General features: G+C 47.0%; 2 protein-coding genes across 12 annotated transcripts in view; both read left to right on the plus strand.

The window, feature by feature from the left end:
• Positions 1-8,654, plus strand: part of RIPOR1 (RHO family interacting cell polarization regulator 1) — a 136,449-nt gene extending 127,795 nt beyond the window's left edge. For 9 of the 10 annotated variants that reach the window (XM_019488994.2, XM_019488997.2, XM_019488995.2 and 6 more), the window contains 4 exons: positions 310-506; positions 844-927; positions 1,927-2,017; positions 3,412-8,654. In XM_019488994.2, the coding sequence (XP_019344539.1) occupies positions 310-506; positions 844-927; positions 1,927-2,017; positions 3,412-3,509 (470 nt within the window). In that variant the 3' untranslated portion in view covers positions 3,510-8,654. The other variant, XM_019488993.2, reaches the window with a different exon arrangement.
• An 11,209-nt stretch (positions 8,655-19,863) lies between these two features.
• CTCF (CCCTC-binding factor) overlaps positions 19,864-26,561 on the plus strand; it is a 52,686-nt gene continuing 45,988 nt past the window's right edge. For both annotated transcript variants that reach the window (XM_059713644.1, XM_059713645.1), the window contains exon 1: positions 19,864-19,998. The gene's annotated coding sequence lies outside the window, so the exon portion shown is untranslated. The remainder of the gene's footprint in view (positions 19,999-26,561) is intronic.

A 26,561-nucleotide genomic window follows, 5' to 3' on the forward strand; every position in this document is an offset into this window, starting at 1 on the left:
ACCTGTGTCCTTCCCCCGGTCCTCCCTGATTTGGGTACTGGGACAGACAGGCCCTATCTTTCACTCACCAATGCACCCTGCTGACAGAAAGCACCAGCAGGAATTCTGGGCCAAGCTAGGATAGGCCTGCCCCCCTCAGACATTTCCCACACATGCTGCTCTAAGCTATAGGTGGGAAAACAACAGGGCAATGCCTGCGGATAGGGCCTGTCTTCTCTCCCAAGATGAGTAGGGGCATGTCCAGGCTCACCTAGTGCTGGGAGATGTGGATGAATCCTGCCAGTGCTCACTGACCCATCTCCCTTGCAGTACTGCTGGCACAGAACCTGAACTCAGATGACCAGGATGTGGTGCTGAAGGCATTGAAGCGAGTACCTGAGAGCCGGCTTAAGAAGGAGGGGCTGAAGGCCTTGAGCTCACTGCTTGTGGAGGGCAACAGCAAGGTCATCAGTGCTGTGTCTGCTCAGCTGCGCAGCCTGGCAGAAAACCCCCGCTTCCGGGAAAGAGTAAGTGCCAGCTGCCTGACACCCCCGGTGCTCCTGAAGAATGCCTGCCTGGGGGTTCCCAGGCATGTGGGGCCTTTGGGGAATGAGAGAAAGGGACAAGAGGGCTTGTCCCTAGGGCTTTGGGGTCCCTTCCAGCCCTATGATTCTCTATGAAGAACTAAGGGAGGTAGTGAATTGCAAGGGAAGGTGGGAGGGAGGGGGTGTGGGTGTGCAAGGCCCAGTGGTGGGGATGGTGCTTGAAGAGGTCCTGTCTATGGACGGGGCTGGCTGAGTTGCTGCCCTGCTCTCAGCTCCCAGTGCCCTCCTGGCAGACATGCTGATCTCTGCCTCCCCCTAGGCTTTGGTCTGTTACTTGGAACAGCTAGAAGATGAAGAGGTGCAGACACGCATCGGTGGGTGCGCAGCCCTGGGGTGTCTCAAGGTCAGTGCATCCCTCCTCTTGCACCTCCCCTGCATGGGTGTCCATGGAAAGGAACTGTCCCTCCCTTTCCCTGTACCCAGTTACATCCCAGAGAGGTATGTGGGGCCTAGAGGCAGCAGAGTATGTATAGGAGGTGCAGTCGGGAGGGGGAGCTCCCTGCTGCCATTGTGCTTGGTAGCCAGGCCCACAGGGCTTGCTCTGAGCTCACACCCAGATCTCTGCTTTAATCCTACCTATAAGGCAGTCATGCCTCAAAGGTCTCTCTGGCCTTGAGCAGCAGGAATCAGTGCCTCCTGGGCAAAGGAGAGACTGCATGGCAGCAGCATCCTGTGTGCTGAACTCTGAGTGCTACAGACAGCCTGGCTGCACCTGGCACAGGGGAGTGCAGTACTGAAGGAAGGGCATGAATAGACTCCAGGAACCTCCCACCCAAGTCCTTCGGTCTCCAGCCAAGGCCAAGAGGCAAGGCTGGAGCAAGGGAAGAAAACAGCCCAAGGGAGGCATGGGTGGACATGAGTGGGTCTGCAGAGGGAATGAATGAAGTGGCACTGCCCCCTCCCAGAAATTCCAAAATGTGCTAGCTGTCTGAACATGGAGAGGAACTGGGAGGAAGCTCAGACCCAGCCTCAGTCATTTTCCTGAGCAGGCAGCAGGAGGGGCCTGGAGTGGGGCCTGGACCTGCACATGCAGCTCTGAGAAAACTATGGTGGAGCCCTTCATCTCCCATCCCCTCCCCTGAAGGGGGAAAAGAATGGAGGTCTTCAGGTGGCACTGGGCCTGGTCCCCTGGGTCCCTCATACTACTAGAACCAGCCTGCTGCCCATGGGGTGGCAAGGGGGCAGGGTGGGAGGGGCCTGTTCCCATGCAGTGCCAGTATTCTCAGCCCCTTGTGTATGCTGCCTGCCTTGGTGCATCCTCTCCCAGAGACCATGCCCACAGCCAAGGCAGTGGTGGCAGGTGGTGGGATGTGCTCAGTGCTTTGCATTCCTCTCCCAACAGGCCAAAGAGAGCATTGAGCAGCTGGTGTATCTGTGCCAAACTGACAAGGAAGATGTGCGGGAAGCAGCCAAGCAAAGCCTGATGCTGTGTGGTGAGCACTCTGCTATTCCCTTCCCCACCCTCAGCCCCACAGCAGATGGCTCCAGTGGCAGACAGGGCCTTCTAGAGCCCACAAGTCTGCTTGCAGGGCTCTGTGCCCCAGCACTGCCTGGGCTAGCTCGCCTGGTGGGAGGACTGGCTGGCTGGACGTGGCAGAGGCCTTGGTTCCATTCCTGGCTTCACACGCAGTCCTATAGCAGAGCCCTGCTGTGCCGCCAGGGCTTTCCCCTCCCCTTGTGTGGGAGCCATCCTAGGACCTGCTTGGGGTAAGAGCTGACACAGGGCTCCATCACCCTGTAGGCAGGATGGCCTGTGAGCTGATGCTGTTCAGGTGCTCCAGAAACCTGCATTGCTAAGTGTCCTTGTTATTTATTATCATTTATTAGACGGCACTGAAAGAACCATCTGATTGGCTAACTAGGCTTCCGGGTCAGGAGAGCAGCCACACAGGTTGGGATGTGTTAGCCGGAGTCGTGTCCCCTCCCTGCTCCTGCTGCTTTGCTCACGATTGTTTGTTTTGGATCCTGTTGGCCGTGCCATTTTTTTTATTTTTTTTAAACACCTGTCTTTGCTGTCTGTGGTCCCCAGTCTCTGTGATGCTCCCGGTTCGCATGGGAACATCGTGCACGATGTCATGACCAAACCTGTCTTGTCACGGCTGCTGAATGCCCTTGGCCTGCTCACGTGCACGTGTTTGTGAGAGACTGCTGCCCTCTGGTGGCTACAGATAACACCAGATGAAAGAAAGGTTTCTTTCCTTAGCTGAGGCGGTGGAGACTATGGCTCCTGGAAAACAGTATCTTAGGTCTCTGGCCCACCTCCGCAGATTAAATTATTCAAGATTAAACTTAATTTGAACATCAAAACCCCAAGACCCTTAGGATATGTCTGCATCAGGGCAGCAGAGGTCTCAGCCTCGCAATCAAGGAAATAAGCACCACCCACTTACTCCACCCGTCAACCCTGGAAGTGAAGCGAGGATGGCCTGGGAGCATTGCTTTTAAGCACACTAGAAATCCAAGCTTTGAGTATGGCACCACGGCATCCCTGGTGCCCAATTCCAGGGCTGACATACATGGAATAGGAACAGGTGGGCAGGACCTACCAGTATTTCCTTGGTGGTGAGACTGAGCACTCTGCTACTGCGGTCTAGAAATGTCCTTAGCCTGAAGCTGGCTGTTGCAAACTCTATGTTCCTGGAGAGTTGCACGCTGGGGAAATGAGAATACATCTAGCACAGTCTTTGCTCTTCATTGCTCTGCTGAGACACCAGGGTGTGGAGGGTTTAGGTTGGCCACAACCCATGGCTGCATCTTGGAAGACAGCTTATTGGCCAGGCAGGGCCCACAGCTGGTGTTGATGGCTGACTGTGGCTTATTTTTGCAGGGGAGGATGGTAAGTCTGCTCACCGCCGGCTGGAGGAAACCCTGGACAGCTTACCGAGGATCTTTGCCCCAGGCAGCATGGCCAGCACGGCTTTCTGAGAGATGCCAGTACTTACTTACCCTGATCCCTTTGGGGCAGAGGCACCGTCAAGCTGCCCTAGGCTCACATGGACTGGTCCAGACCCAGCGTGTCATGGCCTGATGCAGCTCCCAGCCCTTTGGAACAACGAGCAGTATTAGGACCTCCCCAGCAGCTCGCACAGCCCATTCACTGCCTTACAGAGCACAGCTTTCCCTCACACCCGGACACTGGGCTAGAGGGGGCTGCTGCATACATGATGCCACAGTCTCTCTGGGGATTGGGGCCTTGGACACTCCTCTCCTACCTTGCTTCTCAATTTGAACTTGCTGGGTGGAGCTGGAGTTCATGCACCCCCTGCCGGAGATAAGATTGGCATGTGAAGGCTGCATCAGGACTCCTCTTCTACTTGCCTTCCAGTAGCTTGCAGGCTGCTTGGCCTTCCTGGGATGGACATGCACTTTGAAGCTGTTATTTCTTCTTGGGAGCTCCTTTGCTATGGGGATTGTCCCCATTCAATGCTTGGAGTCCCCAGGACTTAATAAAACAAGACATAGATATTAATATATTCTGCTGGCATTTCTTCTTTTCAGCTCCAAGTGCCTCCTGCTGGTGTTGGCTGCAGGGAGCACACAGCATTATGCAGGGACCCAGATTGGAGCCTTCCCCTGGGGCTTAGCTGGTTCTTAAGGCGTGCTGTGTAGAGGGCATGGAAAGGAGGACCAGACAGAGGGACACACAGACAGAAGCTGCCACCTTTTTTTTGGTTTTTTAATTTTATTTTATTTTTTATTTACAGAATTTTTTTGCAGAAAAACAAAAGCAAAAAATCCTTTTCTATAAAGTCTCTATAAATCTATATATAATGTAATTACAGAGAATGGCTAATTTTGATTTAAATTCAGAAATAAAAATAAACCTTTAATGAGTGAAGGTGTCATTTTGTGACAGCGTTGCAGGCAGCAGGGAGTCGGGATTGTGGAGTTCTAGGGCTCTGGGCTATGCTAGCATGGGTTTGTTAGTAGAGCAGGAGGGCTACTTCCTGCTCAGCCCTTTGCCTGGGTCCCCTGGCAGATCAAGTTGTACCTCTCTGTACCTGCCCACCTGTAATGCAGGGATGCTGAATCTCCCAGGGCTAGATAGCCAAATTGTCAAATTTCTCTAGCAAAACTTCCAACAGGACTACCTGTAGCGTCCTCACATCCAGCCTGGGAATATAAGGGGCTCACGGGTTTCCCAGGGCTGATGCCAAGTGTGTGAATAGTGACTGTTGTTCTGTGAAGCCGTAACATAAGGCCCCAGCAAGCAAAAGGCCACCACACAAAGGACTCTTCTCGCTGTGGGTTCTAGGTATTCAAGTCTGGCTTCTGTAACATACAGAACTAACCCACGCACCCACCTCCATGTCAATGCAGGCAGTTTCCAGTGCAAGGACCAGAGGCAGCCAACCACCCAAACTGAGCCCCACCAATGGAGCTGTCAGGAGAAATGCCTGTTCCTTGCTTCGCCATCTGCATGAAGCTGAGAAGAAAGCCATGTGTGTATGGAACAAGGACGACGATAGGCCCAACTTGTATAGGGTGTCAGCAACATGGCAGGGGCAACAGCTGGAGAGTGAGTATTTTTCTGCTTATAACTCACCCATCAACAGCTTCTTTGTATTAGTGAGTTGCAGGGTGCAGACCTGTGTCAAAAACCTGTCTGAGAATAGCACAGGAATGCATTTGGGCCATCTTCTTTAAGGGCATGCAGTAGCAGCTGATCATGAGGTTCTTGCCTCAACTCTGTGGTCTCCACATCAGTCTTGCAATCTAATGGAAATCCCAGCACACAAAGCTCTTTGTGGAAGGGTTCAGAGCCAGGGTTATCTTAAGGCTTGTTCTTTTGCCAAAGAAACCTTCTTCTGACCAAGAACATGAACCTCAGCCACTCAAATAATGGGTCTTGGAGCCACAGCAGCTGGCTCTATATTCCCAATATTAGTGGTATGAGCCAGACCCTTGGATACCAATGTGCAGGCTGGCTTGTACTTGTGGGAACCAGCATCTAGTAAAGCTTTAACCCCTTTCTTCCACCATACTGAGCTTTCTGCAGTGCTCAGGGACATGAGGAAAGCTGTGCAGTCCCAGCATGTGACTCTGGGAAGGATGATAGGGAGGGGAGTGGCTGGAGTTCTTACTAGTCATCCCTTACGTTCTTTCCAGAAGGAAAAATGTAACTTCCATCAACTGGCAGAGGTCCTCCATATCTCAGATAGCTGGTGTTTATGTTGTAGCTCAGTTTTCAAACAACAGCATCAACTCAAATGGAATTTTATTGGGAACACTTATTCTATACTTGCTTTAAGTTAGTGATAGGCTGTTCTGAAACAGGCATTCTTCAGGTGTGTTGGCAACTTGGACATGGCAGGACTGAAAGCCAGGACAAGAACTAATTGCAAAAATTTGTCCTTTGGGCTGTGGGATGTCCTGCAAAGAACCAGGACAGTAATTGGGGTGACTGGATTCAAGAACTTTGTGCTTTCAGAGCAAAGTCTGCTTTCACTATTTGGCCTTAACTTGTCACCTTAAACAATGTTAGTGCCTCTTCTTTGAAAGGCAAAAGTAGATTTCTCCCTTCTCTGAACTCCATAAAAGCTAAAAGGATCTTGCATAAACCTAGAAAAATAATAGCCAGCAGGCAGAGAGTGAGCCTGGAAATCCATCCTCTAAAAGGGTGTTGGTTCAGCATGGTGGGAACAAGAAGAAAGATTGGATTGGATGCTGCCTTAACTCTTAAGGCTGCTGCTATCCAGATCTGAGATTACTGATAGGAATCTAGGTTATGCATGGGAAATGAGAGGCAGTTCTTTGGTGACAGAATGCAAAAACCTTTGCTTTCTCCCATGCCTTGAGCAGCAGACAAGTGCAGTTGGCTCAGTCTGTTTAGATATCTGAGCACTGCCCCTTATCAATATTAAGAGGCAGACAGGGCTGCACCGGGCTCTGACCAACTGCAGTCATGGCAGAGTGGTTGAGTGTGTTAGTCATGTTTCCTTGCCCATCTGCCTGGTGTAGAACAGAGGAAGGCATGTTAAAGGGGATAGAAAGATGGGACTTTACAACTGAGATCGAACCACAAAACTCTTCTCTGTCCCCCCAGCTGATAGTCATTTGTCAGCCCTTTAAGTCTCAGACTTCTCCACAGCTCCTAGGAAGCATGGACCTCTTCCTCCACCCCACCCCATGTGTTGCTTTCCCAGCGTACCTATGCTCTAGGATAGGAATACTCAGTGGTATCCTGGCAGTCATGGTTAATCCTTGAAGAGGAGCCAGGATGAGACTTCCCTCCAGTTTTAAACTTTCTGTCTCCTAGAAGTTTCATCCTTCTGTAGCAATCCTCATTCACTAATAGAAAACAAGGCTGTTGTGAAGGTGAAGCTGAAGCTGTTCTCCCTTCATATTTTGCCTTTGAACTCACTCTCCACTCCCCAGTTGGGATCTCCCAGTTTCTGCTGCTGAAAGAAACCCCTTAAAAATGTGTTAAATTGCTCTGCTGCGTGTGTTGTGTGCCTGAGGCTCCTGGAAGTGGTCCTGTAAATGCAGTTTCTTTCCTCTGTGCACCTGACAATCTTTGGTGCCCATCTGTATCATTGTTTCTGTTGTAAATTCAGTCAGTTCCCTCTTCTTCCTGTGGGTCTCACAGCCAGGGGGAACATGTTTAAAAACAGAAATGGAGCTGCAAAGCCACAAACTGATAGATGTCAAATCACCCATGTCCAATCAAACAACTATTAAGAAAAAACAAAACTTCCTAACTGTAAGAGCAGTTCTCAACCTTGTCAGAGTCCCTCCCCAAGTTTTCTGAATGTGGTGGCAGACCTGATTGAGAACTGTTGTGTTCAACTTGCTTCAGAGCTGCTCAACCAGGTGTTGCCACCTCCAGGTAAAACTTTCCCATGCTCCTGCTGTGCAGCCAGACTGGGAAGGGCTGTGGTACATGCTTGTGTTCCTGCTGCATTAGAGTACTCTGGTAAGCCTAAAGCAGGAAGGACGGACAGCAAGCTCATGTTCCAGCCCTTCCCGGCCTGACATCACAGCATCTTCCAGCAACAGAGGCAGGCAGAACTGTCCTATGTGCCTGTTTCCAGGAAGAATAGGGAGGGAGCCATAGGGAGAGCTGCAGCCTGATTCGACTCTACCTAATGCAAGAGGAGCATGTGCATACTGCTGCCCTGACCAAGGGGCAATTTTACCTGGTCCCTGCAACCACATGGTGGCATCTGCATTACAGCAACCTTGACAGGGGTCTCATGACATCCCAGGGTGCTGCAGCACCCTGAGAACCGCTGCCTTAGAGCGAAACAAGTCATCTTCACACAGTTAAGACTATTACTAGACCTAAGTTTTCCTAAATTCATGTGCTTTTCTCAAAGATGCAAATAATAGGTGGTTCTGAACAAATGATACTTCCTTCCCTGAAAAGAACAAAACCTGTATCAGTGGCACAGTGAGTTAACTAACCAGAGCAGGGTGTTCCAGACTAGGTGTTTCCAGAGAGAAAAAATGTTAACGTGTAAAAGTTAAGAGGCAGAGACATCCATACAAGCCCTTAAAAACAAGGGAATGTCACATGAAGTTATTTTATCTGTATACTTGCCATTCACTGAGACTAGCCCTCTGTATAGAAGACCCAGAGATTACCCATTGCTTATTATTGCTATGTAACAGTTCTCTGCAACATCATCATACCTTAGATGTTTGTGCAGCAGTGAACTGATAACCTGTGTGCATGGGGAAGCAGATGGTCAGTTAGTGTTGTATTGTGACTGGATGGTGAGGAATACAATTTGTATACTGCTACTGTACTCACTGGAAATTTTGGGGACTTGCTGATGGTTGGCCTTAACAAAGATAGATCTGTGCCAGAATTTCCTGGGAGGTTTTAAAAGTATATGCTTGAGTTACGTAGAAAAAAGATCTCTTCTCCTTCAATACTGTGAGAATTTGCATGCAGGGTGGCAGTTTCAAAGGTGCAGATTTGTACAGGTCAAAATCAATGTTTTTTCTTTGTAATTGTGTAAAGAAAGTAAACTTTTTCCTGACAGTGATGACCCACGTGTAACAGAACAGTTCAGCCTCTGACAAATGGAACATACCAAACAGGAATAAACATTTCATCCTGCATGATTATGCTAAAAATGTTGAAGTATTAGTTTCTGTGTATAGTGTGATTAATGTTTTTCCTTATTTTAAGTTTTGATTTAAAACATGAGGTACATCATTCTCATTTGTAACGGCTCTAATTACAAACCCAACCACAAAGTAATCATTAGTGGCTGCCTCTGCAAACTTTGGTTGAGTGACTTGCCCATATGACATAAGAAGTCTGTAGAAGAGCCAGGGACAGAACCCAGCCCTGAGTCCCAGGCCAGTGACTTACATCATGACAATCCCATAGAATAAAGAGCGTATGATCATATAATTAGATGGTTCACTGCCCAAAAACTTCATCAGTGTACAGTTAAGATTGTTTTGGCAGTGCATTGTACCCTTCCACAACATGAAATGCATCAACAGTGAAACCTATAGAAATGGAGTAGCTCATGCCAGTCCAGTCTGCAACCTTAACCGTGACTCTCAGGGCTAGCCAGAACAGCTGAGGATAGACTGGAGGTGTATTTCAGCCAGGGCTACATTATAAAAGAACATACAGAATGTCAGGGCTTCTCTAGGGCCTGTGACCAGAATGATCTAACAGGAATTCATGACTTTTGCAAACTTCACCATCTGTAGCTACAAGCATGTTTCTTTGACATGCCTGTGGATATAAAAAAATTCCAAAACATTCCCATAAACAAGAGACAAGTTGGTTAATGCTGCTTAATGCATTACTAGAAGGTACTTGGATACTGTTGTGATGGCTGCAACATGAGCCTATAGAGCAGGGGTTCAAACATATAGCCTGTGGGCTGGATCCAGCCCAGTGAGTTGTTTCATTCACCCTGCAGGGCTCCCAGAGGGGCAGAGAATTTACGGATGGGGCCAGTAGGGGCAGAATCTACCACTGAAGTCCAGCAACAGAGCCCCAGTCAGTCGGTGCATGTCAACAGTGGAGGGGCACAAGGAATAGCCGCATTACTCCCCAGACTGCTGCCATTTGCTACGCTGCTGCTGCCAGGTCTGGATCTGGCCCAGTGGCAATGGTGATTTTGACACCTCTGTTATAGAGACCAAGAAGCAGGCCGCTTTGTCCCACAGACCTACTATTTCAACTTTTGTCTACATGCACTTCTGGCTGTGCATCATACTTGGTGACAGCTATAGGGCAGTGCAGCCATTACATGAAGCAGGTTCCAACAGTTCAGGCTGCTAGACGAAAGATGCCTCTGCACCAAAGGGTTTTATTTCTGCACTGAGCCATGTGGGTTTTGTAAGTGAGCAACCACAACTATTTTGCTCTTGCTGCAGAAATCTGTAGCAGACATGACAGTGCGTGACAAAAAGGGAGTGTCACAGAAGCAACAGTTAAAGTAAAGATTAAGGGTTAATAAACTACCCCAGTATTAGCACCTGTTAGGCAGAGCAGGCTAAGTGGAAGAATTTTTGGCTGGCTGGTATTCACAAAGCCAGCCCTACAGGTGCCTTTTGCATTAGTGAGGGGACATGTACCCAACAGGGCTCTGTCAGTGCCCCATGCTCTGTTGAAAGACAGACTCTAATGCTGTCTGCCAGGGACAGGCCAGGGCAATGCATAGAGAAGGCAGAGTTAAAGTTGCAAGACATGGCTCATCTGATACAGTTCCCCGTTCTTCGGTGGCTTTAGCACAGGTATGCCCGACATCTTGAAGAGTCCAAGGCAGTGCCAAGCTACCTAAACTCTGTGTTAACTCACTCTTGAGGGAGTAAATTTCCCTTAGTTGTTTGCGGGTGAAATGGTGATAGCGACTGATGGGCACCTCTTAGACATAAAAAAATGTTCCCTGGGAACACCATGCTTCCCATTAACAACCAATAGTGCTATCTATGTTCCTGGCCCCACCATGAGGGGCCAGGAGGACAATAAAGCAATGTGCATCTCACTAACCACTAGATACTGCACCTGAAGGCAGCTAAAGTAAAGGCACTTTCAGATGTCACATGGCATTTTTAGGGGCTAAGTGCAGAACAGATTCCATACAACCTGTAAGAGCAGGAACCCAGAAGTACGAAGTGGCCCATTCATCTTAATGGGTTTTATTTTAAAAGATCAGAACACTACTTTACAGATAAGAGTTGTAGGCTTGGAAGGGATCTCAAGGGTCACCTAGTCCAACCTGCTGCATAAATGCTGGATGCACTGTTCCTATAGATGAATACAGCCTGACACAATAGCTCTGACATATGAACTGACCCATTCATCTCTGCAGATGCTCTTTCTCCCTGGCTGCCAAAGCCTATTCCAGCTCTGTTGTGGAATAGTAATTTTCAAGACAATCTAGCAATACACCTAGTTTAGAGCAATTTAAAATCAGCTTCTGAGGCAAGAAGTTGCAAAAAGGCTCCACCTTTGCACTCGAGTATTCTTGTTCCTTTTGTAGCATTCCAGTATTCCAAATAACCTCACTCCACACAAGGAATTTACAGCACTTTGAAAATTAAAAATAAACTCTAAGTAAGAAGAGATTTGATATCAGGAAGCTTTTGACCAAATGATCCCAAGCTCATACCTCTACTTATTGCAGAGCTAACACAGTTCAAGTTACATCCAATTTCCATTTTACTAGGCAAGGGGTCTTCAAATATACCATCTCTTGAATTAGCCTTTCACTTTAAGATATTTACTGTAGTTCGTGCATACTTTGGATTTTTTGTAAGTTTTTGGGAAGGCCATTTGAGTTGCTAAGACCATGTGCTGAGTGACTAAAACTTATGTAGTGTAAGAGTTATGCTGTAGCCATTATGTTTCAGAAACTATGCAAGAGGCAAGGATTTCTTAGGGTGGTATCTTTTATTGGACCAACTATGTAAACATAGGTCCAATAAATTATATCACCCTAAGAAAGCCTTGCCTCTTGCATAAACTTCTGTAGCATCTGACATTACTTTCAGAGCTTTTTCACAGAAACTATTACAGCACTTTGAGGTGAAACTGCTGGGTGTGACCCCTTGGTTTGTGTAAGATGGACAGATTTTGTTACAGAAATGTATTTTGCATTTATTTTCTATGATAAAGTTGCTGAGATAGTATGCTGGCACTACCACAGGTAATGTTAACATTATGTTAGTCCTTTGAATATGGCTGTTTTATTAATACATTTACTTGATGCTTAGTAACTGCTTTGATCATGCTGATGAGAACAGCAGCTATTTACTTCCTTGATCATGTGCGGTCTTTATTCAGGAAATGGGAGAGAAGTGTGTGTCATTATACTCCCCTAACACTTCTGCTAATGTTCTCTCTCAAACGTTGTTCCCAAGGAAAAAACTTCCAGAAGGAGCCCCTTCAAAATGCCAGTACATGGTTGTGGTGGATGTGACACCTACCACATATTTTGATCTATCCAGCTACTTTGATGGTAGAGCATTTGTACGTACTAGGGCTGTGCGAAATTCACCGGGTGTTTCGTTTAGAAACAGCGAAATCAAAACAGAACAAAAGCCTTCGAAATAGCTTCAAAACGAAACAAGGGCACTCGAAATATTTTGAAATGGTTTGAGTTTTGAAGCCAGGCTTACCTAGCTTCAGTGCCCAGCCGGCAGCAGCAGCCTCCTGTGATCCGGCACAGATCCAGGGGCCGTGCCCCCCAAGAGGATTCTGGCACAGCCCCCAGCCCTCCCGGAGGTGCAGGCTTCTGGATCTACACGCCTGATGACAGCATGTTGTCAGTGCAGGCTGGGGTCAGTGGCAGCACCAATTTTCCCAGTGTGGGCTGTGTCCAGTGCCGGTCCCAGCTGGCAGCTGCAGTCTCCTGTCATCCGGCAGGCAGACTGGGGGGTCCACCTGCACCCCCGGGACAGCTGTGGGGCTCTTCTGGACTCCTCCTGGGGGTGCAGGCCCCCGATCTGCCTGCCGGATCATAGGAGGCTGCTGCTGCCAGCTGGGACCGGTGCTGGTCACAGCCCGCACCCACCGCCGGGAAGACTGGTGCTGCCGCCAGTTCCAGGAAGCAGAAGCACCTTCCTGTGATCTGGCAGGCAGATCAGGGGCCCACCTGCCTGGGACCAGTGGCAGCACCATTCTTCCCATTGCTGGGTATGGGCTGCGCCCAGCAACAGTCCCAGGTGGCAGCAGCAGCCTCCTGTAATCTGGCAGGAAAATCGGGTGCTGCACCCCCAGGAGGAGTCCAGCATAGCCCTCTTGGGGTTGCAGGACCCCAGATCTGCCTGCCAGATGACAGGAGGCTGCCGCTCCCAGCAAGTGACAGTTTTTCTTGTCAACACCTTGAATTGCAGTTTCCCAGAAACCTCTGCACCTACCTCCTTGAAACTTGGGAGGCTTCATGCCCTCAGAAGGGGCTACCATCCCTGCAGGTTTCAACCAGATCAGGCTAGAAACTACAAACAGCAAAACAGCTGAAACAAAATGAAACAGTGCTTTCAAAATTAAATGAAATTTGAAATGAAACTGTTCCATCGAAAAAGTCAAAGCAGAACGGTGCTATTTTGCACAGCCCTAGTATGTACTTTGATTTGCAACATAGACTCAATCTTGCTACAAAAGCACAAATTACTTTCTTTAGCCTGTGTCACATTGAAGATCCCCAAATACCTTTTTCAAGCATTGTTTCCCAAGAGCTATTGTGAAACACTTTGATCATAGCTAGGTCACTCCCAAGCAGGTGATACTACTTGAGATTTACAGCTCTGATTCTCCAAGGTACATAAAACTAGAAAGGATCTCCTGGATCATCAAATCTAGTCCCCTGTGTTCCTGGGCAACATTAATCCTAGGAAGCCCCAGAACTGTCACTTCAAATCCTTCAGACTTGCATACACCTACAAGACACAAGACTTGAAACACCCAGAACAACACCCTCTAGGCATGCCATGCGTAAAAGTAGGTGAAATGAGGGCACTGCCAGTGCAAGGTGGTTGTTGAGAGAGGGAAGAGGGGACTGTGGAAAGTTGATATTAAATGATTTTCTATTTGTTAGATTTATATACTACAGGAGTTGCAAACTAAATCCCATTGACTAAATATGGGAAGTGGCCATGATGTGGCATGTTTGCCTTCGCTAATCACCATCTTTGCACAAAAAGCATCTGGAGAACCCCCATGCCACTTGTTTGAACAGCAATTGTTACTGCTAGTAACAATATTTTCCAGCAACAGCAACACTTGCCATTCCTACCTTGTTTCCCTGAGCAAGCAAGCTACTTTTTCAACAAACACTAGGTAAGTTTCAAGATAGCTTTGATAGCTTGCCAGTGGCCCTTGGAGTCTGCGTAGTCTGGTAGACAGATCAAGATACCTAGAAATTTCTAATCCCTGTTCTATGCTAATTTGCAGAACAATTGTAGGCAAATACGATGAAGCAAAAATGAAGGAGAAAAAACAGCCCCTACTTTTGCATGCCTAGTTTGGAGACCTGTTTTTGAAAGGTTCAGAGTACCTACAACTACAAGTGAAGTCCAGGGGAACTGCAGTCAGAAAGCATCTCCAAGATTAGTAGCCCCCTCACCCCCATCCCAATTAGCAGCCATTCCAGAACACTGTAGCTATAGCCATTCAATTTTTTCATCTGAGAAATGCTAATGCTATTTATCCTCAAGAGATGTTATGATGGTAAGTTAGTATTTGTACCTAGTCCCTTCATAGAACTAGAGCCTCTGTGCATTACTACATGCTTCAATTGTATATGATTGGTAAGACACAAGTACAATAGCCAGGAGGGATATGCTATAGCTTTAGGTGTACTGGCAGGGCTGTCAAGTTGTAGGGAAAGGACTGGAACAGCAGGAAATGCCTGAGGTGATGACTGAAGTATAATAGCAGATGCAGCAAGAAGATGGGAAGAGTGATAGCAAGACCTTGGAAAGAACTGCATTTATATATGGATCATGGAACGCCTGACCTACAAGAAATGAGCTTAAGGAGTTCAAATATCATGTGCCAGAGCAACTCTAAGAACCCAGATGGTAAGCTTCCTGATACGGAACAAATGAAAACGAAGCTGTGGCAACTGATTGTCATGGAACTGCTAGAACTTAAAGAAGGCAATTGAGTGGCTAAGGCAGTGTTTCACTTACTTCCTGGCTGAAGGCTTTTGTGCATTTTTAAAAATATTACAAGTGATCTTCTAGAGGAAATAGACACAAATCCAGCTAATAGCTGAACTGGGTTTTGAACTGAATGCAGATATTACCTCTGTACTTAAGACACTGTCCTCACCAAATTACAGTATCAAAGTTTTGAGAAATTACAAATGAGTTGAAATAAATTCAAGATAAGCCCTTGAAGACACTGCCAGACATTTTATTACCCTAAATGATCTTAACAGATTCCTTAAAGTCCATATAGATAAAACTGACTGAAATTGTATGCATGGACTGCAGCTGAAGAACTGTTAGGAATAATGGTCATACTTTTTTCTCCTTCAGAGAAAGACAGAATGATAAGATCATCTCAACTGATTGTTGCCCTTCATAGTTATTTTGCACGCTACAATTCTGTTGCTTGTAATGAGACAGCAGATTGTCTCATGTCAAGGGTACTACTTTAAAAGAATATAGTCTCAGTTGTTACTGCTTCTGAACTGTTCAATGGGCATATGTTAAGTTTGAGCAGTGGTGCTTGAAAGACTCATAGTTTCATAGTTGGTAGGGTCGGAAGGGACCTGAGCAGATCATCAAGTCCGACCCCCTGCCATTGCAGGAAAAAGTACTGGGGTCAAACGACCCCAGCAAGGTGTTTATCTAACCTCCTCTTAAAGACCCCCAGGGTAGGAGCCAGCACCATTTTGCTTGGAAGTTAGTTCCAGGTCCTAGCCGCCCTGACTGCGAAGTAGCACCTCCTAATGTCTAGTCTGAATCTACCCTCTGCCAGCTTGTGACCATTATTCCTTGTCACTCCTGGTAGTGCTCAGGGGAACAGGGACTCCCCCACTGCCTGCTGGTCCCCTCTGACTAGTTTGTAACAGGCCACTAGATCCCCCCTCAGCCTTCTCTTGTGGAGGCTGAACAGGTTCAGGTCCCCTGAGCAAAGAAAGGTCAGCAACATGCAGCCCACAAAGCCACTAGAGCAAGAAAGGTCAGCAACATGCAGCCCACAAAGCCACTAGATCCAGCCAACAGAGCTGCAGGGTTTTACCTGTGCCTGCACCAGGGCTGGGCTGTGGAAGGTGTGCCCAAGCTGCCACTCTCTCCACTCCTTTCCCTTCCACAGCTAGTGGAGAGCTGCGCTAGGGCTTACCAGTTTCCAGCTGCACCCATGCCAGAGTCAGGGGCCAGAGATATACATGGTATCAACACAGATGCATATTCCAGCAGGCTGGTCATCCCCAACTCAATTTCCCACCAGCTGGAAGCTGCACCCAGGCCACAACCAGGGAGTAGAGGGCACAGAGAAGCAGCAATATGGACGCAGTTCCCAGCTGGTTGGCTGCAGCATAGGCACAGGCAAAATCCCATGCTGCTGAAGCCACATGAGATAGCTTGTGAGGGTTACCAGCTGCTGCCCTAGAACATTGTTGCTTTGGTTCCATTTGGGACTCTAGGCCTAATTTCCCAGCCCCACAGTCCTGATTACTGTTTCATGCAGTTCTGCTCTGACTTCCCCTCTCTATCTACACATCTCAGCTCAACTTCACTTTAGTATTACCTACAGTGGGATTTAAAGATGTGATGTGCACATACTAATTAGTATGTTCTAAATACCTAGCATAAATAAGGCAGCAAATCTTTTTACCACTTGCTACAGAGGTCGAGTTTAAGCCTAGACAGAACAACTTTAGATTCGCCCAGCAGTGATACCTTGAAAAAGGGGAAATTGAAAAAAAATTGAGTTTTAAATTTCTGGTTTTGTAACTGTTGCTGGAAGGGTAATTACATCCCTGTATTTTTTTTTTTTTTATCCCTAAACTTTGACCTTTTATTCCTAACCTTAAATCCATCTTAATGTAGGAAGAAATACATCATGGGCAGATGGAAAGTTCTCTTCCTCTCAACTGCCTGTCAGACACTTAGCAGGAGGTATGAAGCAATGCTACTAGAAAAGAAAAGGAACTGCTGGAACTAGAAAGTTCTGCAGCAGATAGGACAAAGTTACAGAAAGTTATACTGAATGAAAAAACAGGCTAGGAGCCTCCCAGTGTGTTCAGAACTTTCTGGGCAGAATCACTTCTCCTCTCCAGGGAAATTAAGCGAGCTGCTGTTGTCCCCTTGTTTACACACTGCTGGTTCTGTTAAGTCCATTCCTTACGAACCTCAAATCCACACAAATGATCTGCACATTTACAAACTGCCTTGTTGGAGACTGAAATCCTATAGCTTTGTACAAAATAAAGATAACAGCACATCCTACCTAATGGTATCCATCTCACAAGGAGGCAGAATCCACAGCCTAAAAATTTCTCACCCATTCTATGGTAACTTAAACAGTGATGCCAGCTGTGATGGTGAGTGCGGTTGTAACATGCGACATGTCTATATGGAAGTAAGAAACCAAATTAATCTCACATATGTCACTGAAGAGATGTCATGGTAACTCACTTGTCTGGGGAATTATTGTTGGCTCAAAAGACTGATGCAGTCACTGGTCCCCCTGGGAATCCAGAATCTGTACCACAGGCAAGGGGTAAAAAGTATAAGGAAGGGCTTCAGGTGTAACTGAATTAATAACCACCTCAAAAAACCACTAGGAAAAAGCAGAGCACCTATAAGGAATTGGGGAGGGGAGAAAGACTGACCAGAAAAGAAAGCTGTCTGAGACTCAAGAACTGTAGGAATAAAGTAAGAATTGCCAAAATTTGCAAATTGGGATTAGGCCTTACAAAGAATATTAAACACCAGAGTTTCTTCAGTCACATAACTTAAGAGAACAAGAAAAGTAATGGAGCCACTGTGCAGCGTCAATGAAATACAGATTAGAGATAATCTAGTTCCAGGCAAAATCCTAAACAAATTATTTTGCCTCAGTTTTCAATAAGGACAATGATCTTGAACATGCAGGCAAAGCAGGTTTGGAACGAATATATGGAAATGGCAATTTCCACAACTGAAGTGGAAGCAAAATTCAATGAACTTTAAGACACTTCAGGCAAAGGGACATTATCATCTGCATCCTAGAAATTTGAAAAAAAACCTGACACTTGAAACCACGAGCATTTTTAACAAATCTACTGCCTTGTACCAAGTTTGGAGAATAGCAAATGTAGTACCTATATTTACGAAGAGAGAAAAAAAATAATTGGGGAACCACAAGCTTGCTAGTTTGGCTTTGGTATTATCATAGAAATCATAGAAAAATAGGACTAGAGGGCACTTCCCTAAATCATCTAGTCCAACCCCATGCCTGTGGCAGGTTCATCCCTACCCAAACCACCCTATACAAATCCACTCTTAGCAAAACTACTGTTTTATTGTTAGGGTGGAATATATATAAAAAATGTAAAGGAAATAACATTAATAGTTAAAAATGTAAGAGGCAAGTAGAAATAGGAATAAAACACAACACGGGATTGCTAAAGATAGATCATAGACCAACCTGACATCTACATTTAAATTTTTTTTAAACAAAAGAAATGCAGTACCTCCCATCTATCGACTTCAGTAAACATACTTATATGGTACACCTACAGGACAGGGGGATTAGAGGAATTGTAGGTGTTTAAGGAACTGATTTGAGGAGACAGCACTGGATAGCACTGAACTGAGAAGTACTGGGCTTAACAGAGCTGACTGGTGGAGATCCTCAAGAATCCATTTCTGATCTCATTTAATATTTTTAATAATTATCCTGATCTTAAAGTAGGAGTGGGCTGAGGACAGAGTTAGGAGGGGCCAACACACAGAAAGACAAGGCTATCACAGTGCAAAAGCCTGGGTGACCCTGGGGTCTGGGGAAAACAGATCAAATTCAACAGCAGAAAACATGCAGATGAACACACAGTTTTGCAACCCGTGGGTCACAAGAATATGAGAGAGTTGTGAACAAACTTTAAAAATGGATCCTCCTTTAAAGGAGAAAAAGGTGGGAAACGGTGGCTTTGCCCTGACAGGAGCTGCTGCCCCCCCCTTGGGGCAGGGGGTTGGGAGGTGCAGTGGGTCTGGACCGGCCATCCACGTTTACAAATGAGTCCTGGTACAAAAAAGGTTGATGAGCACTGGCCTAGTGCATAGTTTCTCAACCTGTGGTATGTGTACCCCAGGGGGTACGAGACACAGGCAGAGGGTATGCAAGTACCCTAACACTTTGTCTCTCTCACCTTCTTTTCCTCTCAAAACTATGGCAAAAAATTTGGTGCGCCACACACTGCATGGTACTTTAAATTCCCCAGTAATAACTGGGCATGCGGCACTGGGTCCAGCCCTCGTAGCTTTGGGCAACGTCACCTCTAGCCCATGTATATACTTGAGTTGCGCACCCCTGGTGTAAAAGGTGGCAACCCCAGCCACACCAGATCAGACATCTGTCGTATCACAGCCTTATATACACAGCCTTTCTTCCAACATATAGCACACATTAGTCAGTAAATATAAAATTGCCTGGAAAATTGAGTGTTGGGGTACTTAAAATTTTCAGAAGTTAGTGGGTACTTGTTACATAAAAAGTTGCGAAACACTGGCCTACTGGACTCGAGGCACCTGCTGTAACTGCTGCGAAGGGAGCAGCACCCGGCCCCACCGCGCCATCTCCCTACGGAAGGGCCGGGATCGGCCAGGCCGGGGCCCCAGCGCCTCTGCGCAGGGCGGCTGCGCGCGCGCCCCCCGCCCCGCCCCGGGCACAGGCTGGCAGGAGCCGCGCGTCCCTCGCCGGAGCACGTGCCGGCAGGACCTGAGAAGACGGCTGCTTGGCGCGCCCACAGGCCGGGAGCCCCCGCGATAAATGGGCGCAGCACCGGAAGGCGGCGCCGGTGATTTCCTGTCTCCGCCGACCCCGCTCCTGCGACGCCGCGTCTCCCCCACCCCCGGCCGCTCGGCAGAGCGCGAGACCCGGCGCGGCCCCAGCGCCCTGGGCCGAGGCCGCCCCGCTTGGCCGTGACGTGGCGCGCACGCGCTACGTCGGGCCGGGTAACGCCGGGGCCAGGTCCCGTTTGAAGTTGGCGCGCGGGGCCGCTTCCCAGAATGCCCCGCGCGCCCCCACCCAGCTCCCCCCGGCTCGATCGGCTCCGGCGGCCGCGGCAGCCGCGCTCGCGCACGCGCACTGCCGCCGCCGGCCGCCATTTTGTGTCCGAAGCGACTGTGGAGCGATTAAACCGCGAGCTGGGGCTGGGCGCTAGCGGCGGCCGCGGCGGGGCGTGCAGGGCGCGGCGGCTCCGCGGGGCCCGGGGCGGCGCGCGGCGGCGACGGGGCCCGGCGGCGGGAGCGGGCCTGGCAGGGCCGGGCGCAGGTAAGCGGCGCGGGGGGTTTGCAGTCGCTTTCTCCGGCCTCTAGGTGTCACGATGGGGCTCCGGGCTGGCTGGGGCCCCGCAGCGGCCGCCGCCGGGGAAGCAGGGGGCTTTGTCTCCCTCTATCGTCCCCGCGCGGCCGGCGCCTGCCTGCCTGCTACCGCCGCCATTCCCCACAGCGCGGCGCTGGGCCCCGCCGCCTCCGCGGGCCGGCCAGGGCCGCGCGGGCCGGCCAAGGGCTCTGCGGCCTCCATCTTCCTTCCTTTGTTCCCGCCGCGGCCGATCGCCCTCGGCCGCCGCGCGGCTCCGCTCCGCTCCCGCGGGCCCGGCCCGGCCCGGCCCCGGCCTCCGCCCCCGCCCGGCGCACTGGGCCCAGGCCTCCCTCCCCGGCTGGGCCCCGCACGACACGCCGGCTCGCGGCGCGGCCCCGGCCCCTGCCCCGCGCCCGCCGCGCTCCTCCGAACCTGCCTCGGCGCCGCCTCGTCCGCCCGCGCGGCTCGGCCAGGCGGCGGCTGCGCCGCCGGCCGCCTCCGGCCGCGCCGTCTGCCCGCGGGTCGGCGGCTGCGTGTCCCGCTCCTGCCGGCCGCCGCCGCCTCGCTGCGCTGTGTGCGCTGCGGAGTGAGAGGCGCTGCGAGGCGCAGCGCGGGACTCGAGCTCCCTCTGCAAGGCAGGCTGAGCAGCGCCATGCAGCACGGGCGCGGGGACGTGGGGGCGCCCGATCCCGCCCGGCCGAGCCCCGCGCCACGCCCGGCACCCCCACCCCGCCGCGGGCCCCGCCGGCCCCCCTCGCCCCGGCTCCGCTGTCCATGCGCTGTCACCTCGGCAGGGAGCGTAGCCCTGTGCGTGCGGCCAAGACCAGGGCTTTGCCTCTCGCTTGTGACTTCACTCGATGCTGTCTGCTCCTGCAGGAGCAGGTGGTGTCCTCACGGGCCAGATTTCCCCCCCCCCCCCCCCCTGCAAATAAGGGTCTTCCACAGTTTACCTGGCACTTCAGTCATTTAAAGATCAAGTTATATGGTTGCTTTCATTTGGCTGCTTCTGTAGGCGTTCTGACATGCACTCTCCCATCGGGTCTCTGACTCTTATTTTTATTTTGTGAGAGCCAAATTGAATACCAGCTAAGCATAGGATTTGGTGCAGATTCCTTGGTTTTTCTCTTTATTTTCATGCCACTTGTTGTTTGGCTTTCACTTACTGTAGGAGATGCTCCATGTGAAACCCAAACATCTTCTAAAGTGCTCATAAATGAGCCAGTCATAGTCACAGGAGGCTTTCCTGGTAGTTTCCTGTAACACTCCTAATTTTTCACTTTGCTTGTACACTTGTGTGTGTTCAGTACTTTGACTAGCCTTGGTCACCTTTTTAAGATTTTACCCTGTGGTTCATCTTTCTTCATGCTTAACATAATGAATACTGCTGATTATTGGGCATCATGTTTCTCACTGGCAAGGATAGGTTCTTATGTCTGTTTTTAACTCTTTGTACCTATAGTGCATTTAAAAAAACAAACAATGTTTTACTTCACATGCTGTGGTTACCAGCCTCTGTAAATAAGCTGTAGAGACTGTTCAGCGCCCCCCCCCCCCCCTTCCTGATCATTGATACACTTGGTTTTCAATAGCTCACTAAGTATGTATTGCTTTTCCAGTGACTTGTGAGGTCCTGATTTTTCACTATACCTACGCAGAGTTCAGTTGAAGTCAGTGGAGCAATGGTTACAAACATCTGCGTGGTGAAATTGTTTTCAAGATCTCCTTCTCATTTGGAGCACCTTACCTTGTACGTTAGTACAAAGGGAAAATGCTAGAAGAGACTAGAAATAAACACTCAAAGCAGAGCAACAGAGAATCTTTTTAAAAAAATGATATATGCAGAGAGAGACTTCTTTCCCCCTAGCCTCTCTTTATGCTGGTGTACAAAGTAAGTGCAGCCTTGTTTCTCCTTGCTTTACTAGATGGAGGTAGCTGTGTTAGTCTGAAGTCATGCAGAAGGCACAGCTAGGCAATACCTCAGACTAACTCATTCAGAAAACATAAGCTTCCATAGTTAATGGCCTCCTTCATTAGATCTGTTCCCTAAAGAAGCATATGCCTTTCTGAATGAGCTAGTCTGAAAGATGCTGCTCTGCCCTGCCTTCTTTCTTGCTTTACAAGAAATTCAGGTCTTGTAACCATTGTCAATTGACAAGGCTGTCTAGCCAGACTTCAGAACTATTTTATTAAAGTTAATTTAACACTATTGAATATTTGGGAGAAATAATGCCTACGATTAAGTATTCCTGCCACTTCAATTTAAAAAATAAATAAATCATGAACTCTTAAGCACCTGTACTGTCAAGAGGCCCTCCAGCAAACTGGAGAAAGCTGGGCTTCGTGTTATTTCCAAAGTTGTTCCATGGGCTGTAATAAGACATATATTTGCTTATATCTTGACACCAAGCTGGAGGCATTATCTAGAATGAAGTATCCCTGCAAAAGCCCCCAAACTGATGCTATGGTATCAGCTGACAGCATTCAAGATAGGATCTTTGGCTAACTTGTGCATGTTACCAGTTAATGTTGCCCAAAGTTCATGTTTCCCTGATATCTTAGTAGTTCCTCGTTACTGTTGTGCCTTGGAGGCCAGAAGAAAACACTTGGTGTGTATTATATCTAGGTAGATTCTACTCTGATTCCCTGTGCCTGCAAATTGCAGGCATCTTTGAATTTCGTTTGCATGGAGAACCTATACCAAGACTTAACTTTGCTTTTCTTTAATAGCTTTATATCCAAGAATTGGTGTTGTATTAGTAAATATTTCTGTAAATATGGGGTTGTATGTAAAAATGAAACAACAACACCCCCCCGCGCTAAATGTATCCCAACTGTGCAGTTGGTCCAATGAAAGTTACCACCCCAAAAATCCTTGCTGCTTGAGTTGAACATAGTCCCTTTGCACATTAACAGAAGAGTTCTGAAGTATTCTTTTTTGCTTATACAGACATTTGTAACAGCAAACCTCTTTTTGCTAGACTTTTTTTATTTTGGGGCAGCTTTTTCAATACCTGGTAGATGGAGCTTTCATTTTGGGAAATTTTCTCATTTCCTATTCATAAAGTCCATTTTTCTATAAAAACTCCAGTTTATGCACTGAAACACATTTTCTAGTGTCTAAGTCATGAGTATTTTACATGTAGGTAAAGCAGACTGTTGGGTCTAAATGTATTACTCCTGATGACCAGCTTTTCTGTGTGAGGAACCCTGCTGTCTGCTGCTGGTGTTTTAAGCAACTTGCTGACTTTCTACGAATTGTTCTAACATGATTTTGAACATAGGGGCAGTAGTAGGCTCTGAGCCATTTCTGTGAGACCTCTAGTATGGCAACTTGACAAAAAGTTTTCTAACATAGAGATGGCCTTGTATTCAGATAACTTTAAGGCCCCTTGCCCCACCAAAAAAATCATCCAGGTTGACCTTTAGCTTCTTTTATAATCTAGTTCAGGGATAGCCAACTTGCAGCACATGTACCACAAGTGTAATGGGTATCCTGTGTTGCATGTGGCAGATTGGGGAGGGGACAGGCAGCAGTGGCAGATAGGGCAGAGAGCAGAAAAGAATTACAGTAAAAGCTTCGTTATCTGGCATGAGTGGGGGGGAAGAGTGGGGTGCCGGTTATTTAAAAATTCTGGTTATGTGAGAGTTATAAAAGTGCTATACTTGTAGTGCAAATGCTTGGTGCGCATGCCGGATAGACTTGGCAAAGATTCCAGTCACTAAAGTGAGGATTTGTTTTGGGATATTGGAAATTCCGGTTTATAGAGTATTCCAGTTAGTAAAATGCTGGTTAACACAGCTTTTACTGTAACAGTTTGAGCGGGGAACAAAAAGAGCAGCAGATGGGGTAGAGGAAGGGAATTGAGGGGACGCTTGGGGAATGTGGGGGGTGCTAATTTGTGGTGCACCTGACAGAAAGATTGGACCTCACTGTACTAGTTCATTGATATATACCTGAACTTCTGCCACTAACTTCTCCATCACTCTCCATAAAATTTCCCATTATTAAGTCTTACCCCTATCCCCTAGTCAACTGGGGTGTATTTGTGGTTCTTATGAGACCACCACTCTAGTCCTAAATTTAGCAAGTTTTGCCTTTACTACAAATTCTCCCTTGAAAGTAACTTCCTTTGTATTTAAGGAAGAATAGTTACACCCAGATCAGGGTGGATAAAAGTCAACAATTTTTTTTTTTTTTAAATCGGGGGTATTTAAATCAGTTTTTTTTGTTTTTGTTTTTGTTGAGTTGCTTATTTAAAAAAAAATATAAAGAAGTTTTAAGATGTGTTAAAGCTCAAAGAGATCATCATGGAATAGGGTTCATAGCTTCTAATTATATGCTATTTGAGGCAATATATTCATGTAACCTTTTTAGAAAAGTTTTATAAATGGGTCACAGCAGGCAATGGACTATGTTAGGGACCCAATCTTAGAGTTTACTAATCTACAGAGGAACCTCTGGGAAGATTAAAGATGATCACTCTACCCAATGGGACTCAGTGCTCAGTCTACAAGATCCCATTAAGCATCTCTGTAATGCTTGGTTTCAGTTCTCAAACTGTGGATTTGTGTCTCCAGAGATCATGGGCAGACAAGGTTCTTTTGGATAGAAGTGATAGCTTTTAGTAGACCAACTAAATAGTTGGGAAAATTGATCTTTGCAAGCTTTTGGGCGCGCACGCCCTTCTTCAGGCATAGGGAGAATTTGTTGTCTCCAGAGATAACATCCTTGTTAACAGCAGTATATAGAAATGAGAGATAACAAACCTGATTACCCACCCATCAAACCTAATGGGCATTTAAACACCTACCTTTGCTCTAACATTTTGGAAATCCAGCGCATTGGAGCAGACTTGATTAATCAAGTCTGTGGAGCACGTGAGCTGACACGCCCGGTGCTGTGTCACAAGCATTTGTATAAATGGCAAAATATGCATCAATGTGCATAAAATGGCAGTGGTGCACTTTTGGACTAAAACATCTGTGTGTGTTAGTTCAAAAGCATGCCACCACCATTTTCGGTACTGATGACATGCATTTTGCCATTTATACAAATGTATGTGCCGTGGCAGTGGGCATTTATTTAAAACTGCCTGGTGCTGAGGCATGTGTGTGTCTACAAATAAATGCCCATTGTCTCTCTGCAAGCTTGTGTACGCAGCCAGTCCCTTACCTTTCTCTACAAATGCAGTTTCAAGAAATTAAATTAATAAAGCAGATCAAACAACAAGAATGCACTTGTTTTAGAAAACAATGATTAAATTAAGGCTTCCTGGTCAGTGATTTTAAATCATGATTTAAATCTATTTGATTTAAATCAAATCCACCCTGACCCAGATTCTGTGCTGGTAAGGAGGGCTTTAAGATCATAATCACTGGACAATCTTAGTCTCTGCTCTTACGCACATACACACTTTTGAAATTCATAATTATAATTAGGGTAGTAACCATGGCCATCTATATGCATGAGCACTACATTAACTAAACTACTGGTAGCCTTTAGCTTTCCTAGATGTCAAAGAGATCAGAGTTCTGACTTAGCAGTTACTTTGTACTAACTTACTAAACTGTACTGCCTTGTTTATTTAATTTGAACTTTCTTCATTCTCCTGGCCTCTTGTCTTTATGCTTAGTTCTTTCGGAATAAGTCTTAGTTTTATTGAACTAGCACTTTGTCACTCTGACTTCTATATGTGACATGATTTAGTGACCTCCACATAATTACACAATTTCTAATTCTTCTGGACAATTTCTTTAAGTATATATAGAAAAATATTGACTTGGTTGTCAATATTTCTTTTTCATAGAGCACAGGTTTGCAGTTTTTTAAACACTTTCATGAAGCTTACAAAGAGTCTCTGTACCTCATAGTAGCTACCTCTGTAGCTCTACCTCATATATTTTTTTTGTCAATGAGGAAGTTTCTCCTGAAACTATTTGTGCTGCTGTTCTCTCTTTCAAATAATCCAAATCTAATGTCTTGCCACATAATCCACAAAAAGAAAGCAGTAACTTAAACTGAATAAACTTCAATCTCTTAAAATATATGAGAGAGAAACTGAATACTAGTGCTTAGCTGAGTGGTAATGCTGCTATAGTCAGTTTCTTGACCCAAAATCCCATTGATAGATTTACTTTGCTTTTAAAGTGCACATTGAATAATGTCTTGTAGGTATAAAATTAAGTCTTCATATATAGCTGCAGTTATCAAATTATAGTTGAGTAATAAAGTCCTATAAATACAACCACCCTTACAAAATCCTGCAAAAGAAATAAGGAAAGGACCCAAATGATTAAATGTACTAAAAAATCTAAATAAAAAATTCCAGGTTTGCTATCATCTTCAGCCTAAAATTCCACATTAGTGCATGCTGAGATGCATATATTTAGTTAAATGGAAAGTGTTTATGGTTTTGAACAAAGGCAGGCCCCTATTAAAGGCCAGATTTTAATTGGAGTTCTCAATGCAAACTCATGGACTTAATCAGCCTGGGTTTTAGGAGTTCAAAATCCCAAGTTTTCCTAATTTTTGA

This window comes from Alligator mississippiensis, chromosome 10 (assembly GCF_030867095.1).
Source record: "Alligator mississippiensis isolate rAllMis1 chromosome 10, rAllMis1, whole genome shotgun sequence".
Classification (NCBI taxonomy): domain Eukaryota; kingdom Metazoa; phylum Chordata; order Crocodylia; family Alligatoridae; genus Alligator; species Alligator mississippiensis.